Consider the following 15,269-nt stretch of genomic DNA (forward strand, 5'->3'; position numbering starts at 1 on the left):
TAGTAAGCAATTAGTGTACACATTTCCTGTACTTGGTGCATTAGAAAAGGTATACAGTATATACAGCATATTATTATCATGGAAGAGTTTATTCCATGCTTAGGTGATTGCAATTTGTGTTCGGCAGTGAGATGAGGTTTGGGGCGTGACTGTACAAGATAATGAGCATCATCAGTGACTCTTGCAATATGGGAAATGAAAGTGCTCAGTGATACAAGTTTACATACATATGAGAATAGTAATCCCTCTGCTACATATGAGGATCACAGCCCTCAATACCTCTGAGAAAAAGAAAACTATTTAGGCTGAACTCCTTTAAAATGCAAAATTGCTAAGGAAAATTTCCAATACTTGTATATACCAAGGATGCACTCCGAATTGTCACAACTTTTTTTTTTTTTTTTTTTTTGTCAATATTGTGAATCAGAAGAAAGTGGAAAATCAGCTCTTTAGATGGCAATGGAACTTTAATGGGAAATCTTTTCATAACTTGCTGAGGACTCACACTGCAAAAAAGGGCACAAAAAAAGGCAACATACAACAAGGACTTGCCATACACAACAGTTATCTTCTCCCTTTACAAAGAAAACAGAAGAAATAACAAAGAATGTAAAGTAGTAAGTCATGGGGAGGAAGAAGAAAGAGTGGGGATAATTACAGGAGTGACAATGATGGGTTGCACAGAAAGGGATGAGAGAGAGAGAGAGAGGAGAAAAAAATGGGCAAGATGAAAAACATTGACATGAATCAAAGCTTCATTAGCTTCATATCTAGGCAAATGGAGGGCTTACTATACTATTCCTCAAAGTGCAAAAGCTGACCAGGCAATTCTAGTTGCTTGTGCCCATCACTTAAGCAACTGCATCTGCGTGACAACCTTTTTCGTTTATCCTTGCTACTAACAAATTGTTTTATTCAACTTAGGAAAGGCATCTTGTACTGAAGGGGTTTATTAAGGCTACATCTAACCCTTCAGTTCACAAAGTCTAGCCAAAGCTGAATAACATCATCAGATGGCAAAAATAAATTAAAAAGATATCCCCAGGCTTGATACATTAATGCCATCAAAGGAAGCGTGTGAATCTACAAAACTTTCTAATCCCAGGAGTAGACAAAGGTCCTCCAGTATATAGTTTTTATCATCTTTTGTGTGATACAATTTATTTTCACTTTAAAGGTGTTGTAGCATAGATGGAATTTACACATCTAAAATAACTCTGTGTATCTGTAACTTCTTAACTCAGTCTTAATTTATTTGAATGGACAAAGTGAGAAACTGAAATGAAGGATATAGAAACATCCTCCTTTTCTCACAGGAATATGTAGTAAGAGTTATCTTGTTTCTTACTCATATAAAAAGGTCCATACATTAGCTCCCTACTGTACTCTCTTCCATACATAACATATTCATACATTCCTTTACAAGGTCAGAATTAGAAATTCTTAAGATGGGCAGATGCATCCATGACTGATATGTAATAAACCAAAAACAAACAAGACTGTTCTTCAAACAATACATAAATCTCAGGCACTTTTTCTTCTACAGCACCTAGTACAGGTAATTCACTTCATATGAATAAAGGATTCCACTTTAAAAAGACAGGTGTGAATCAACTACAGTACATGTACAGACAGGCTATTTATGAAAATCAGCACTGCTGTAATGGCTTACATAGGCACCTTCCTTCACTAAAACCTCATTGACAATACCAAGATGAAGAATGACAAATGAATTTAGCATTGAAGGTGCTATTACTGTTATGGCCACTGGTTCATGTAGTAATACCCAGTGAACATCAACAATAACAATACAGTGCCTGAATGATGAGTCTTTGGCAAGTTCATCTTCCAGACTCAAGTGATGCTGTGGGGTTGGACATACAGTTTGTTGCAAAAGAATTCCTTGAACTGCTCTTTTACCTGAGACAGTCCACTGCACAATGAAAGCCTTTTCCCATCCTTTTCTACTCTGACAAAACGGTTGTTGTCCTGTCACATCCCAGCCTGGTATATGTGTGAACTTCATCTCTCCTCTCTTCCTGTTAGTCCATCACTGAGTTGCCTTCTATTACCTTGACTGTAACCCTCTTGGCTATTCAATGAAAGACATAGCTGTCCTTCTTTACTCATCCACTCCCTTATCCAACAAGCTCTCTTCTTATACTTCCAACTGATACCTAGAAATATTCTTTCCATTCCACTTTGAGCATTCCTAAAGTTTACATTCTAAAAATTTTGTTAAACTCTACGAGCATATCTAAGATTATGTTCGAATGCTCTTTTGTGATTTTGATTGTGCTGTCCACAGCTGTATGGCAGTATGAAACCTTAATCAGTCAATCAAAGCCATAATATTTCTTCTTAAGGAATCTTCATACTGGGGCTGCCATGGTACATGTCTTAACAGAATCATTAATATGTGCTTGACTGAGAGTTAGAAATGTTTACTATGTACCTATGGTGGTACTGTGGGAACCTTTTCAGTTTCATTCACCTTTGCAGATGTACTTTGCAACAGATTAGGTATCATTCACTGTTTACAACAACATCAATTATGATGGAAAGTAATCAACAATTTTAATTAGAGAGAGAGAGAGAGAGAGAGAGAGAGAGAGAGAGAGGACGGTAAAACAGGCAGATGTTACACTTCACTCACTGTACAATTACAACTCAGTGCTGGGTGTGCTGCCGTACTCTAACAACCTGAATGACGCAGAGTGATGGGAAAAATCATGTTGGTATCACTGCCAATGCTGCCACCCTTCCTCCACTACTTCTGCTCGCTGGTGTCAGAGGCACGGTAGATTATGGTCTCTGAGGACAAGTCTGTCACCTCCTGGATCTTCACCTTACAGAAGAAACACTCGGTCCGGTTCATCAGGTGCTGGGTCACGCAAGCTCTGAGGGACCGAGACAACTCCAGTGTTATAACACATAACCTTGATTACCAACATGTAGTGAGTCCTAATAGGTTCAGGATGTTTCAAAAATCACAACTTTTTCATAAAAGCATTTTAGAAATTGGCAAACACTGGTAAATCAGTTTTACTGGTAGCAGTGAAACATAAATATGCTATATTTTTTGTAATACGCTGTGGACTTCATTGCCAAAAAGGGACAAAGTAAAACTATTATAATGACTGCCTGTACAGTATATTAATTATGCACCACTACCATTCATTCTCATCATCATTATTCCCAATAAAATATAGGATGGGTAGCATCCAAAAGCACAGAAGCAGGAGCATTAAAACCAATGTCCAATGACAGCCACAACTGTTTGCTCATTATTCAAACCTTCAAAATTTCCACTTCAAAGGTATCATTATTCAAACCTTCAAAATTTCCACTTCAAAGGTAAACACTATTCACTTTCTTATTTGTCATTCTATCCTTTTAACCCGACAGCCATGATGTACTTCGTATGATGGAATATTTGTAGCTGTGACGTACATCATATGAGCAAGCTTTTTCTTTAAACGGGAGTGCTATATATTTCTCCCATTACTTCACCATGGCTGAACTAAGGTAAATAATGAACTCATATTTGTTTTTCCTATACTTTTCCATGCACTCTTTCACTTCACATGAGCAAAAATAATTTTTGAGAAAAAATTGTTTCTACCCCCTGGGGGTAGGGGGGTTTTCAAGAATACTCCCCCAGTATCCCTGCTTGTCGTAAAAGGCGCCTAAAAGGGTTGGCGGAGGGTTAGTGCCCCTCCCCGGAAAACAACTAACTAAAAAAACAAACAAGAAGCCTCGGACAAGGACTGACCAAACGATGACGACCCAGGACCGGACAAAGGACTTGGTAATGAGTACATGGAATGTAAGAGGAGCGAATGATGAGGTGAAAGAGAGAGAGATTGTCCAGGTGCTTGAGGGTGCAAAAGTGGATGTATGTGGAATAACTGAAACAAAATGGAGAGGAGAAAGTGTGAGAGAATGGGAGTATGGATGGGGTATATGTGCAGGAGTAGATGAGAATGAGAGGGCAAAGGAAGGAGTATGTATAGTTGTGAGTAAAAGATGGAAGAAGAGCATAAGACAGTATGGATCAGTTGGGTCAAGGATTGTATGGGTAAAGTTGAAAGTTGGAATACAAATGTGGGCGATTGTGTGTGTGTATGCGCCAACGCAAGATCGTGCTAGAAGAGTGAGAGAAGAGTTCTGGACAAATGTGGAAGTGTGCATGGATAAGTTTGGAAGGAATGAGAGAGTGTTTTTGATTGGTGATATGAATGGTAAAGTTGGTAATGTGAAGGTGGATGGAATAGTTGGTGAGTGGGGTGTGCCTGCTGAGATAGATGAGAATGGGAGTGCGTTAGTGGACATTTGTGCTGGGAGGGGGTTGGTGATAGCCAATACCCTCTTCAGGCATAAAATGATCCACAGGTATACATGGCGAGTGATGAGAAGGGTGGGTGGTGAACTGAATGAAAGGAAGGCAATGATTGATTATGTGTGTGTGGATGAAAGGATGCGAAGATGTGTAAAGGATGCAAGAGTGTATAGAGGTTGGGGGAGTGGACTTTCTGACCACTGCTTGGTGGTGGCCAGAATTAGGATGCAAGTAAGATGGAGGAATAGAAGAAGGGAAAGATGAGAGAAAGGAGTAGTTGCAAGGAGAGTGGAAAGGTTACAAGAGGATGAGAAAAAGGCAGAGTATAAGAGAGAAGTGGAGGAACGATTGGGCAAATATGAATTGGAGCAGATGGGAGACGTGGAAGGTGTGTGTAAGATATTTGCAGAAGAAATATGTGCAGCATGTGATGTGGTGTGTGGAAGGAAGAGAAGATGGAGGGGGGTGCAAGGAACAGCGTGGTGGACTGAAGAGGTGAAACAGGCTGTGGCACAAAAGAAGAAAGCATACAATGAATGGATGAGAAATAGGGGCATGGAAGAAGTTGAGAGGCGGAAGAGAGAGTTATATGTGGAAAGGAAGAGAGAGGTGAAAAGATTAGTAAGAGAGAGTAAGAAGAGAGTGGATGAGGAATTTGGAAGGAATTTGAGTGTAAAGTGGAGGGACTGTAAGAAAATGTTATGGAGAGAAGTGAAAAGAGTAAGACAGGGTGGAAGTGAAGTTAGCAGGGGAGTGAAAGATAAAAATGGTAGATTACTAGTGGAGAAGGGAGAAAAAGTGAGCAGATGGAGAGAACACTTTAAGGAACTGTTGAATGTAGAGGATGGAAGTAATGCGAGTATAAGTGGCTGGGGAATGGCTGGGAGAAGGAGGGAGGTGAGAAGACAGGAAGAAATCAGTAGGATAGAAGTTGTGGAAGCAATGAAGAAAGTTAAATCAGGGAAAGCCCCAGGAATTGATGGAGTGTGTGGTGAAATGCTGAAGCATGGGGGATAGATAGTAGTAGAATGGATGTGGAAGATGTGCAGATTGGCCTGGGAGGAAGGCAGAGTCCCAGAGGATTGGAAGTCAGGTATAATTATTCCCTTGTACAAAGGAAAAGGGGAAAAAGAAGTGTGTGGTAATCATAGAGGCATTTGTCTTCTTAGTATAATAGGAAAAGTGTATGGTAGGATACTTATAGACAGAGTTAGAGAAAGAACAGAGAAATTAGTTGGAGAAGAACAGGGAGGCCCTAGGAAGGGAAGAGGTTGTGTAGATCAGATATTCATTCTTAGATCTTTAGTGGAAAAGTTTCTAGAGAAGGGAAAGAAGTTGTATGCGGCTTTCATGGATTTGGAGAAAGCATATGACAGGGTGGATAGACAAGGATTGTGGAAAGTGTTAAGAATATATGGAGTAGATGGGAAGTTGTTGAATGCTGTGAAGAGTATGTACGATGGTGCGAAGGCTGCAGTGCGTGTGGATGGTGAACTAAGTGAATTTTTCTCTTTGAAAGTTGGTTTGAAACAGGGATGTGTCATGTATCCATGGTTGTTCAATCTGTACATGGATGGGGTAATAAAAGAGGTACAAGGTAGGGTAGTGGATGTTGGAGTGGCCCTGGTGAGAGAGGATAGTGTTTGGAAACTCCCTGTACTGTTGTTTGCAGATGATACTGTGTTGTTGAGTGAAGATGAAGGGGAGCTGCAAGGCTTGGTGGATGAGTTTGAGAGAGTGTGTAAGAAACGGAACCTAAAGGTGAATGTAGGGATGAGTAAAGTGATGGTCTTTGAGAGAGGTGAAGTTAGTGAATGTACAGCAAGGTTGGATGGTGAGGAATTGGAAAATGTGAGTACGTTTAAGTATTTGGGTAGTGTGATGAGTAAGGATGGAGGTTTGGAGGGTGAAGTGCTTGAAAGGGTACAGCAGGGAAGAAAGGTTGCTGGTTCCTTGAAAGCAGTGATAAGAAACAGGGAAGTGAGCATGGAAGTGAAAAAGTTACTACATGACAGTATTGTGATACCAACTCTAACGTACGGAAGTGAAGCTTGGACATTGTTGGAAGGACACAAGTCAAGAGTGAGAGCAGTGGAAATGAGTTATTTAAGAGGAGCCTGTGGAGTCACGTGGAGAGACAGGCTGACAAATGAGGATATAAAGGAGCGTTGTGGTGTGGATGTGGATGTGATAGGAAGCGTTAAGAGGAACACACTGAGGTGGTTTGGCCATGTGGAGAGGATGGAGGGTGAAAGACTGACGAAGAGAGTGTATGTGAGTGAGGTGGAGGGGGGAAGAGGGAGGGGGAGGCCGAGGATGAGATGGAGGGATGGGGTGGAGAGGTATATGAGAGAGGGGGGTGTGAGTTGGGAGCAGGGCAGTGAAATGGCGGGGGACAGGGCGACTTGGAGGCGATTTGTTTGTGGCCACCCCAAACGGGATTGAGGCATCTGGCAATAGATAGATAGATAGATTTTTTTGTGCATGGGAGGGTGGAGCAGGACACCTAATGCTGCAGTTGTTGGGTCAAATACCCATAGGACAGTCATTCTTTTGACTACCACGTGAGAAAAGATGTGCAGTCCATGTTATGTGTATAGGCATCCATACTTCACAAATACATTTTATCCTTTATCAGCTCTTTTGTTTGCTCAACTTCCATACCTCACTTTCTCAACATAAGGTATTCAGTTACTGTACCATATCCAGCTATTCTCTTCTTGATCTTCCAAGCCATCTCCCACCTTCAAACTTAATTTATATATACCCACTTCACCAACCTATTCCTTCTAAGCACACTTTAAATCCCTCTTTTTATCTTCTAATTATACTTCCTTACTTCACATCGTCTATGAATCTTTAAATTTTATCGTAACAATGAAACTCGCATCTAAATCTTAACAGACCCTTTTCCACTGCCATGATGAACTGACAGTAGATGATTAGGATGTTCAACATCCATACAACAAACAATGGCCAGGGGTTGGCTGGGTATTTTTCTGTATACAGTGGATCATACAGGTAGGAGAACTCTAAACATATGATTAAAAATGGTATTAAAATCTTATAATCTGCAGGGTATACTGCATATACAGTACTCACTGAACCCATTCGACCAATACCAAACATGACCCATTACAGCCTGAGGACATTTTCAACTAAGAAGAGATCTCCTGCACTGAAGGAGTTGCCGTAATGTCTCTTACACTGAAGGGGTTACTGTAATGAAAACAATCTCTACCTACTCCAGTTTGACAAGTCTCTCCTCAGGTAAATAAAACTAGCTGGTGATGGCAAGAATAAAATATGAAATATATAATTGGGCGCTCACCATCCACTCACTCGATGTAGTGCTGCTCTGGGGTGTCTGCCCTTTCCTCTCCTCCATCCCTCTTTCCTTCCATCCTCTTCTGTCTTCCTTTAGTTCATTCTTTCCTTGTCCTTCTGCCTATGGGCAACTTTACACTCCCTCTTCTGTCTTTCTTTCCTTCATTATTTTCTCTTCCTTCTACCTGTGGGTGACTACACTGAGAGACAAGCCAAATGGTTTCCTGTACACCAGGAAACTATTTACTACGCTGGGTGGCAACCATATAACCAAATTTTGGCGCCTGGTAGTTTAGTGGGTAATTATTCCGCTCCAATCGGATTGAGCCGGTGAAGGTTTATATCCAAGGGGTGGTTGGGGTTGATTGCTTGTGTAATGCCACTCAGGGATAAGTGAGGCTGGTCACTCTCATCTTAAATGTCGGACCAACTGCCTAGCCCCGGGCTCCTACGCTCCTCATGGGGCAATGCAGGATTGGATGATAGACAGATAGATAGATAGATAATTTGAAGGGATTAGTAATCTACAATATTCATCACTTATCATCAAATTAAGATGTACCATTTCTTATGTGCATTCAGAGATGACATGTTAGCTGCATACCAAATCCTGTGATATGTCTGCCAATTTCATTGAAATCCATGTGCTTACTTTCCTCTACTTCTGACCATTTTTATTTTTGGGAGGGGGCTGACCCCCTCTAATAATTATTGCAGGGATCACACTCCCAAAATATTGCATTACGGATGAGAGTCCACTGCACAATATGTTCTATGATATCAAAGCCATATCTGTCCTCCATTCACTACTTCAGAGAAATTTAAAAGTTGCTGGTGGGGGGAGTGGACTCCCTTAAAATCAAGGTTGGAGTAACCAGACAAACCCATCTGAGAAGTTTCATTCAAAATTTTCCCCTGTTTCTGATCATTTATATATTTTGGAGGGGGCTGACCCCCAAGAATCATTGGGCAGGTCACGCTCCCAAAATATCGCATTATGGATGAGAGTCCATTGAAAAACATATGCTAAAATATCAGAGCCATTTCTGCTCTACTTTCACTATTTCTGAGAACTTTTATTCCGGTGAGGGAGGCTAGCCTCCCTCGAAAAATAATGGCTGGAAAACTGCATACGGCGGAAACCTTTGGAGTAACCAGATGAACTCACCTGGGAAGTTTTATCGAAGTACATCAAATAGCCTAGGAGGAGTTAAGACATAGACACACACAGATTAGATGAATCTTGCACAACAGTATACGGTGAGGTGCCAAAAATTATATCATCCTACTTTCCATGACTGATAACACATTCTAGCACTGACTCTCTGATATTGTCATAAATACCATGTTTTCCTTAGACTGCCTGGAAAATTTTCGCTCCTTTGTTCCCACATGAGCAATGCTGCACCTAGTAACTGTCAAATGTTCTCTCCATATGTCCAGATTATCTTTGCCTATTTGTATACATCGGTTTGCTCATTCACTTAATATTTAAATGTCCTTTAATTCTGCACACAACATTCTATCTCTCAATGTAACATTCCACATTCATCTTGCTACTTTCATTTTAGTATGCTTTTACTTTCAAATATTGTCATCCTTCACCTCTTGAATCAAATGATGTATTTTACTGGTATATTTTTGCTAATTCCTGATTACTTTATTTAAGTTAGGAAAAATCTTTCTTTTGAAGGGGTTAAATAAAGCTACAACTAATCCCTCCAATTTAAAAAGCCTCTCTTAAGCTGAACAAACTGCTGGATTTAAGAAAAAGAAAAAGTTATTAGACTGAAAGGGGTTGATTGACCATATTTCACTGATGCAAGAGCATTATACATCTAATACATATGGGTATGCAGCTGGAGCATGTATCTGATACTGGGAAGATAGATGTCTCTGCCTTGCACGGTCCCAAGTAAACACGGGGCATGATGCAGCACCTGTTAGCCCACATAAATGGTAACAGGTAGGCGGTTATCACTGTCCTGGGAGGTACTACCATGAAGGTGGCATGGCGTTAAGGCCCAGTAGCTAGCCTTGCACAACATTACCAGGCAGGTTTCTCAACCACACTTATCTACTACAGCGAGCATTCACATAACACGTGATCCTGTAGTGTGAAACTCACATAACACGGGAGCCAAAATTTGATGGCCAAATATAGTCACAATGCAAAAATGATAGACATTATGCAAGCAGAGGATGCTGCCCATTTTTTTTTTTTTTTCTTTTTACATCATACTAAGTGGCGATGATAAACATAAAGCTGCCAGAGGCCCCAATTTATGGTTCATAGAGTCATAACATAGTAAACTATGGTCATAACACGATGGGACACAACGCAGGCAGTGATAGTCACAGCGCGGGTTGTATCAGCCTATGACGTATTACTATCATGTGTCTGCACGGGGTGTCGTCATGATCCACTGTGCATCCCTACCCCAGTTAAGCCTATCCTCTTCCCTTGTTCTGGCTACATACATGCTCTGTGTGATCTTTGCTCTTTTTTTTGGCCAGGGAAACCTACTACACCTCCCCCAGCAAGCCTGCAACCTCTTCCATTCAAGGTGAGGAATCTTCCAGTGTTTGTATAGAATGATGTCTTTCTTATGTAGGTAAATGTCCTGGGAAAAAAAAACTGAAATTACCCCAAAAGGTGAACCATGGGCTGACTTAGGTAACATGAAATCCTTTAACATGTAAACATACACCCCATTAATGCAGAATTCTCATAAAACGTGACCTTCCGGGACCAATGTTCCTGTGTTATGTGAACGCTTGCTGTCAAAGTTTGGCCTGAGATTACTTTTCAAACTTATCTCCTAAACAACGCTCCTTCTCTTGGGGGCTCTGACTCCTCCATTTTCTTGGCACCTCACTAAGTGGAAGGACCCAGTTTTGACCCAGACAAGGTGCTCTCTGCCACAAACTCTTGGCTGATGGTTCTACTCAGCCAGACGGAGGTAGAGGAACAACAACAACACCTCATACAAGAAGCAGACAACTTCTTTACCATGTTTAATATGTCTCCTTGCCTTGTCAGTTAAGGGAATAGTAACAAAATGGTAATAGTCAATCCATTAACATCACCATGATGATGATCATCATTATTCTGCCTTCTTTTTTATCCCCCCCCCCCCACCTAAGGCTAGGATAAGGTAGGGTTCAGATGGCAATGACAGACAAATCATATCCATAAATTGCTTCCAATCATTTTTTTCTCCTCAGCCACTCACCTGCAAGAAAAGTGTCTGCAGGGTGAGAATACAACAGAGTAAGGGTAGGCATAGCAGATGGTGCAGAGAGACTCATCATCCTGCTCTGTCCTGCCAGCTGCCTGACCCTCCCCACCCTGCCCTGCCTCACCCTGACCACCACTGGTACATGACTCTAGGTGAGCCAACACTCGTTTCACTTTCCTGATTTCCTCACAGTTGATATCCTCAGGGTCTGGTAGGGAAAAAAAAAAAAAAAGAGTCAGGTCAGGTTAATGGTTATATTAAATTATGTTATGTTAGGATAAGCAGGTTACTGCTAACTTAATAGTAAAAAAGGGTGACATAATGAGAACTGTCCATAACCAGATTATTTATACAATAGAAGCCCAATTTAATAGAGGCTGATTTAGAATAAGCCCCCCCAAAATGGAAGCATTTTATTCTGGTATTTTTTGCCCTATTTAAGGGAAAATTTCTTTTAAAGAGAGTATAATTTTTCATTCATTCATTCATTGCCAGACGCCATGTATCCCAAACGGGGTGGCCAAGGGCTCAGAGTTAATCGTTTTACAGGGAGGGGCACTAATCCTCCACCAACCCCACACGACACGTAGGGAGAACGTTATGCCAACAGCATCTGATGTTCCCAGGCGGTCACCCATCCAAGTACTAACCAGACCCAACGTTGCTTATTATACTTAAGCAACGTTGAGTATAATTTCATTAAGGAAATTCCATACACAATTATGCACTTGTGGGGGTATTAATTATGGGTTCAGACTGCTGTGTGCAGCACTGCAAGTCAGCATAGTTTGCTAGGTTTGAGCTGCCTTCAAGGATTTACAGCAGTGGTCCTTAAATTTTCTTGTGCAGCAGACCCCTTTTATTAAAACTAATCATGTGGGTGGCGGACCCTTAATTATAAGTAGAATTCCCTCCTATCCTACCTCTTGAGTTTAAAGGTGTTTGTAGGCTATAATATATTAAAACTGTTATTAAATTATTTATTAACCCGAGACGTCCCGTCGAAGTATGGATACGTTGCAACATTTTGCATTTGCCAGTCCCGACGACGTACTGGTACATTGTGCAATTGCAAGGTTCATAATTTGCACAATTTTCAATTTTCGCGTGTGATTTTTCATACGTATACACGGGACACCTTCCTCTATTCCTCTACAAGATGCCAAGCAGGGACAATGCCTTACACCGCATAATCTCCCCCCCCCCCTGCAAGCCATTGTCTCGGCAATTCACCTGTTACCAGTGACTTGACCAATAAAGACATTCAGGGCCAGAGTGATTCCCCAATCGATGACAATGTGGAGGACAAAGTTTACATAGCATTAGAGGAAGAAACAGTCAGAAATGATGATCAGGTAATGTGGCAAAAAAAGGTCAGGTATGGTGATGAGTTAGTGAGCGAAACAATGCTTATAATGCCTATATTACTGTTTGAAAACCAATATACTCTCGTACTACATATAAATTCGTACCAAGTAAATAAATAAATACCATTTATGAGTGGTGTGAAATAGTTACCCTCCCATAGAACTCATTTTCATTGATGCCAGCCTGTTAGAAAACCCAGTAAGGTAAGGAGGTACTGCTACCTGGATCAAGTATTTTAAACCTCAGGTGAGCGATTTCTCTATGAATTTTCGATGTTTCTCACCAAAAGTGGAGGTTTTAGCCAAAAAAAAAATTTCCGAAAATACCTGGGGATTGTGGGGTGTCGGAGGTGCAAAATAGCTCAGGACGTGACAGGTTAATGGCTCAACTTGAACGTAACTGTTCAAATATTACTTCACATAACTGTCATAACATTATTCATTTTACAATTTACATTTTACAGTTTGTTTACTATTTTATGTTTTATCTGATACTCAAATTAGCCTGTGGACCCCTTATAACGTTCCATGGACCCCTGGGGGTCCACAGACCACACATTAAGAAACACTGATTTAGAGGAGAGTACCTCCAAATACCTGAAAAATTTCCCTTATACTAAGCCTTGGTTATGAAATCGATTTAGTGGAAAATTCGAGATAATGGAATGGGGGTTGGATGAATTAGTCCATTAAACTTACAATTCCTAAGGGAGAACTTTGGTGTGTTCTGCGTGGGTGTGGCATGTGAGGGTGCAGGTGAAGGTGCTGGGGGTGAGGGCTGGGTAGCATTGGGGTCCTCCAGCAGGCACCGAATGGAGCTGATCTGGAAGCTGGGCTCATTCAGGAGCGTCTGCGTGGCAGGTTGGCTCGTGGGGTTGGCTGTAAAATGACAGCACTAACAGTATTATCATCATCATCATCATTCCAAGTCTTATTCTCATCTAAACAGTCCTATACACACATGTACCAAAAATAATCATCACCTGAAGAGATTTATTTCTCAGCTGTTTCATTATGAACCCCTTCACTGTTAGAGGGTCTCTGAACCCTTAACCCCTAGGACAGGCAATTCAATCAACCAAACCAGCATGAAAATCTGTACATGGAGCTGATTTTTTTACTCTTACAGAAGTAAAAAGTGTTATGCCCAAGGTTTAGAGCTTGAATTTACACAACTTATGCCGTAACCAGAGCATTTTAGACCAACTGATTCAAGAGCTATAGCCTGTCAAAGAAGAGAAAAGTTACCGTTCCAGGTAGAATGATTGTTTTCTATGCGCTCCCACCCCACTCCTCCCCTCCCTCCTTCCCGCCTATTCAGCAATTAGTTCTGATTGGCTGGAAGGGATATACGTCACAATCGGGGTGAAGCATGTTTTCCCCAGTTTTTCCCTGAGTCCCTTAATCAATCACATTCGGTATCTTGTGTAATCCTGAAAAAGGATTGATTGATCCTGTTAGCACTTTAGGGGTTAAACCTTGGGTAATGACATACCATACCTCATTTACTCTGGATAATGCTAGACAATTTAACTTGCCACTGAGAATTATCTTGGGGTCCATTTCATCATTTATAAAGGCTCCAGCATGCTTGCATGCGTCGGCCTTGGTCACCTAATGTGGCTCTTAATGCTGCTCAATCTCTTGCAGCTTCTCTGATCAGTCCCTCATCCCTGAGGTCACACTCTCTGATGACCTCTCTGATCATTTTCTGTCTGCTTCTTGCAACCCTATCCTCGACATTCACACCTCTTACCCTCCACACCCAGCTGACATCCTCCATCCTCAACACATGCCCGAAACACCTCAATCTATCTTGTCTCATCACAACACTAATACAGTTATGTCCCATCCTTCCTCTCAGCACTGTACAGTATTTGCAATTCCCCCCAAGGCCTATTATTCAAGGAAACACTAGACAAAAATCTAACCATTATCTCTGTACATCTGAGCCTGTCCACTTCTTTTAATGCCCAGGTCTCATTATCGTGCAGCAACACACTCCAACACATGTTGCATACAAGAACCCCTTAGCACGGAGGGATTGCCATTTCAATGTCAGGAGAGGCAAGAGCTCCCTGAACTTCTTCCAATCACTCCTTATCCTAGCCACACAGCTAGCTCCACCCCACCTCCAGTGCAACTCATATCCCCCAAATAACAAAGCTCCACACACTCAAGAGACTCCCCAGAAAGGTCAATCCTTTCCCACCCCTCTGTCTCTGCATGCTCTTCCCTGCACAATGCACACATGAAATCAGCATTATTTTACAGTTTACCTCTAATACCATTAAATCTCTTATGCACCCACTTATTACAAAAACTGCACAAGATGGAATTACTTCCCACATCCTTGTGGCAAACTGCACAAGGCCACACTCCCTCTGCTTTTACAGTACCACCATCAGCCCTAAATATCACAATTTTTGTTTTTTCCGCATTACTGTACTCTCAAACCTCTGTACCCCATTCCATCTCTCCATTTCCTAAATCTCTTCTCCACCACCCTCTTACGCTCCAGAATCAACAAGTCATCTGCATGCAACACCTCCCATAGGGGTCAGGTTTTGAAGGCACTTGAGAGATTCAACCACCATGATAAACAATAATGAGTTTAAAACTGACACCTGATGCACAACAGCAATCAAAGAAAATTCATCACTCAAGCCTCTGTTCACCCTCACCTAGGTGTGAGCACTCTTGTACGCTGCCACAACCACTCTAACCTGACAACCCTTGATTCCCAGCTTTCTCATTGCCCACTTCACCACCTCCTTAAGACCTGTGTCAAAGGCAATTTACAAATCAACAAAAAAAAAGCACAGTACAGTTCTCTCTTCCTTTATATACACTGCATATACAGTATATATACATACATATACAGTGCTCGTCCGAAGTATCGAGCGCCTATGTCAGGGCGCACAATACTTTTGGCGAAAAAAGAATCACCCTTTTTTGGTACTAAAAATTGAGCCAGATGTTTGGGCCGCT

At 41.4% G+C, this 15,269-nt stretch overlaps 1 protein-coding gene across 1 annotated transcript in view; it reads right to left on the bottom strand.

Moving 5' to 3' along the window:
• Positions 1–2,566: 2,566 nt before the first annotated feature.
• LOC145402123 (E3 ubiquitin-protein ligase RNF123-like) overlaps positions 2,567–15,269 on the bottom strand; it is a 168,422-nt gene continuing 155,719 nt past the window's right edge. Inside the window, exons 23-25 of the mRNA XM_080274240.1 lie at positions 12,978–13,157; positions 10,906–11,119; positions 2,567–2,900 (exon numbers count right to left, since the gene is read on the bottom strand). Of these exons, the coding sequence (XP_080130366.1) occupies positions 2,771–2,900; positions 10,906–11,119; positions 12,978–13,157 (524 nt within the window). The 3' untranslated portion in view covers positions 2,567–2,770. The remainder of the gene's footprint in view (positions 2,901–10,905; positions 11,120–12,977; positions 13,158–15,269) is intronic.

The sequence above is a fragment of the Coenobita brevimanus genome, chromosome 57, assembly GCF_032717465.1.
Source record: "Coenobita brevimanus isolate Jiangsu-jjx chromosome 57, ASM3271746v2, whole genome shotgun sequence".
Lineage (NCBI taxonomy): Eukaryota > Metazoa > Arthropoda > Malacostraca > Decapoda > Coenobitidae > Coenobita > Coenobita brevimanus.